We start from the raw sequence: 4031 nt of genomic DNA on the forward strand, positions 1-4031 counted from the left end.
GGGGAGCCGCCGTATGCGAGTGTTGGGGCGGGGCGGGGCGACGTGGAATGTGTGTGGGAGGGCTGGGGTATGCATGCCGCACGTGTTTCGCACCGCTCGCGGGCGCTGAAGGAGGCGGGGCGTGGGGTTTGTGCGATGTGTCGAGATTGCCAATGAAATCGCCCGTGACGACGCCGATATTTTCTCCTCCGATCGCGCTGAAAGTTGCTGGGTGTATGCGCCGGGGTGCACGGGGCCGCGGTGTCGTGTTTTCTAAGCGTTCCGGGGAGCCGTCGGTGAGCGAGGTCGGGATCTTGCTGCAGGGCCGCCCCGCTGCAGCCTCTGCCGGGCGCCCGTCGTCGTCGCACGCTCCGCGCAGCGCGTCGATCGGTGGGAAACGGTCTTGAGTGTCTATTTACCGAGGAGAGCGGCCGAGAACCGGTCCGCGGCGTCGACAACTTGAATTTCTAGTGTCGGGCGCTAAGAAAAAGCGGCGGTGTGAGCGCAGTTCGCGTGTACAGAGGCTGGGAACGCGCCATACGCGAGAGCAGTACATTATGCGCCGTGCCATCGGATTCTTCAGCGCGCCAGACATAGAGCGCGACGACGAATGGGCGGGAATGTCGGCGGGAGGTGCTGCAGGCCGGACGGCGCGGCGGGCGAACGACGTCGACGGCGCCTTCGTGCGTGCAGAGGCGCCATTCTGGGTAGACTTCCGGCCGCTCGCGAGCGTGCGAAGCAGGGGCGTGGCGAAATGCGGGTGGGCCGTCGTGTTCTTGCGGGTGTGTTGGCGGAAGCGCCGATGACCGTTCCCGCGTCAATACTTGGGCGCTGCGCGAACGCCGTCGAGGGAGGAACGAGGGCGGCTGTATGCACGTTGTGGGCGTCGAAGCCGGCCTGTTGTGTGCTTGTACAGTGAACGAAATCTCGCGAAACGTTATTTCGGGTGCGAGGGACCTCTAAACGGGTGCTGTCAGCGGAATTTCGGTCGGGCGAGGCTGTAAACACACCTGAAGCGAGGTGTCATTAGCCTCTACGACCCGTTGAATGACGCAGGCGTGCTGACGACGATGGGACGGCGGAATCGACCGCGGCGTCGGTCACGGTGTCGAATGTATTGCGGTCTAGTCACGGGCGCGCCGGCGTCGTGCGTGCACCCTCGCGTCCCAGGGACACCACGAACGATCTACGAGAATCAGGAGTTGGGGGACTGCGGGCGACGGTGAGCGCGGCGGATATACCGGCCAAACGCACAGAGCGCACTGGCGCAGTCATTGACCGCCATTGCAACTGCTTGGCGCGAGCGTTGGTGATGGGACATGCATCCAGCATAGCAGATACGCACTTTGTTTGCGATGAGCCCTGCCTGAAACAGGCGGACGGGGGCTGCGGAGCACGAGGGAGGGCAGCAGTCGGGAGGGTCGGGCAGACGGAGAGGCGGGCGAGAGAGCGAGGGAGACGCAGGCAAGGGATGCTTTGGCTGCGAGATCGGACTGGAGCTGTGAAGGAGAAGGGCTGCAGCTCAGTCCAACGCAGCTGCGACTGGCGGCACACGCAGGACGGCGCTGAGTGCGTGTGCAGGGGCGGCCAACGAAGACGCGAGCGGGGAGCGGCCGAGGCGAGTCGCTGTCTGATCGCGGTCGAGCGAAGAGGGCGAGGGGGCAGGCAGAGAGCAGCTCGGCGTCGACGATGACGGCCGTCTGTCGAGGCAGAGCAGGCGATCGAGGAGCGACTGGAGTGTCCGTGGGCCGCGCCCGTCTCGCGTGGGGCTCGCGTGGCGTCTGCACGTGATCGTGACCAATGTGGCTGCACGCGCATCAAGCTTGCCTCCTGCCGCCATCTTCCTCATTGTCGACTTCATGGCGGACCCCCCGCAGTTGCGGATATCCTGCAGAATGGGTGCGCACACTACACATCTTCGGAGACAGCTGAGCGCTCGAACAACATGCCAATCCACAGTCTGTACCGACCAGTGGCTAGTCACGCACGTCGATCCATCGTGGCCTGTCTCTCAACTCAAGCATATTCTCGTCCAGAGGTTCGCAAGAGAGCGAAAAACCGCGGAGAAGAGCCGGCGTACCATACCTGTGTCTCCTCACAAAACCCGTCGACGCTCGCTCTCGCCCATCACATTCGCTGCGCCCCGCAAACCTCGCCCGATAGTGACGGAGAACACGCCTTCGGTTGTGAGCGAGGAGGGACCAGAAGCGGCAGAGGAGACTGAAGAGCTTGACAGCGACGAAGAAGACGACGAGGTGGTGGACGTCAACAAGGCCTTGAGCGAGGCGCACCGCTACAAGTACAACACCCGGCCGTCAACTTCCTCTACATCAGACGCCGTCTCCCGGCTCCCTCCTCCCGAGAGTTCCGGTACGTCGCAAGAAGTCGAGGGGTGCGTTCTTATCACCTTCTCCACGACCCAGATTTTGGAGGACCGCTTCTCCCTTGACTGGTATGACATACACCCTGGCGAGCTGCTCGAGCTCCACCCACTGGCCCACTCCTTGGTCTCGCTCCCGCGGTTCTCGCTGGACGCATACATTGCACCGTACTTCGCGGCGAGAGTGTGGGCTCTTCGCGTCGTCGGGAATGCCTTGGACTCTACGCTCCGAGATCTTGGAGTCCCACGCGATCATCAGACCGACGATGAGATCCCGGACGTCAGCCCGAGATCCCCATTGCTGCGCGACAAGAAGAAGAAAATCACCCTCGAATGGAAGGAGAGGTGGGCGGTTGTACATCAGGGCATCTTCTCCCTGTGCAAGGAGCGACATGTGAGTTTATTTCATGACTATATGCGGTCCAGACATTGCATACTGCTCTCTAGCAAGAACCTGCACTGGTCAGCATGGGTTATCATTGTAGCCCGACGTTTATTCGGGGCTTCGCCCTCATCGTATCTACGCGAACGATCATCATACTGAATGCTCTATTCGCAGGACACCCACGCGGCATTCTCAGCACCTCTATCGACCATGCTCTCTATCCGAGACAGCACCCACTTTGATCTGCCCCTCCGCTCTTCTCGCCGCACACGCTCTCTGCCAACACCAGGCTTGTCTTCATCCGGGCCTGATGTTATCTGCGTCAAGTTCCTCGATGCAGCTACCACTCCGCCGCGACACCGAACCATGAGCCAGGACTCCCTATCTGTGCCGTTCGAACGAAATTCGTCCGAGGCATCATCCCCTCCGGCTCGAGATGCGTGGTGGCGACGGAGTTCACGTGAGGCGTCCGCGACTCTGAGCAGTAGTCTCGCGTCTAGCGCGAGTGCACTTATGGGAAGTCCCAGTGGGTCTGGTCTGGCCGAGATGTGGGACGCACTTGCACGACGAGGGAGTCGTTCTGGACTGGATGATTCCGAATGTGAGGGGGAGGAAGCAGTATGGATCGTACTCGACATGCTCACTAGTGCAGGTACGTGCAGATCTGATCGTTACATCAACCAAGCTGACTATATGCGCGCATATAAGCATGTTCACATATACTGCGAGTGCTGCACAGACACGCCCCGACGTCATGCGAATCCTCCTTTCTTCCCGAGCGCGCGCCCTCGCGATCCGCACCATCACCAATCGTCTTCAATACCCGAACATCGTCGCCCTTCTCTCCGTCAGACCTCCCCACTCCAGGACCCTCTTCGTCATATACCTTTCCACCTACAACTTCTTCGTCTCCTGCCAAGCCATCATTTTCCTCGCAGCCGCCACATGAGTCGGGCACCGCATACCCCTTTCCAAGCTCCCCACTCGCCTCTGCACCGCCTACTCGTCCAGTTACGCCCGCGCGACCACCTCCATTGAGCATAGACACGCTCATAACGGAGCACGGTGTGCCATATCCGGAATGGCGTCTCGCAATCACGCGCAAAGCGCGACGCGCGGGTCTTGGTGCGGTCGGGCGCGCAATGGAAACTTGTGATGTTCGGCGACGAAGAGAACTCAGAAGACGAGGATGAAGACGACGACGAGCTCGAGATCGAATGGGGCGCGCCGCTTAAGCGCCCTCGAGGCCTCCCCGCTGGAGTACCCACCCCGATCGCGCTCGCGTCC

The 4031-nt window shown here is 61.3% G+C and overlaps 1 protein-coding gene across 1 annotated transcript; it reads left to right on the top strand.

The window, feature by feature from the left end:
* Window positions 1-1838: 1838 nt before the first annotated feature.
* On the top strand, window positions 1839-3693 carry TRAVEDRAFT_54664 (uncharacterized protein; the record flags this gene model as incomplete). Its single annotated transcript, XM_008047603.1, has 3 exons — window positions 1839-1878; window positions 1939-2753; window positions 3484-3693. 3 exons carry the CDS (start codon window positions 1839-1841, stop codon window positions 3691-3693), a joined length of 1065 nt encoding a protein of 354 aa, XP_008045794.1.
* Window positions 3694-4031: the final 338 nt, after the last annotated feature.

Source organism: Trametes versicolor (assembly GCF_000271585.1).
Source record: "Trametes versicolor FP-101664 SS1 unplaced genomic scaffold TRAVEscaffold_70, whole genome shotgun sequence".
NCBI lineage: Eukaryota > Fungi > Basidiomycota > Agaricomycetes > Polyporales > Polyporaceae > Trametes > Trametes versicolor.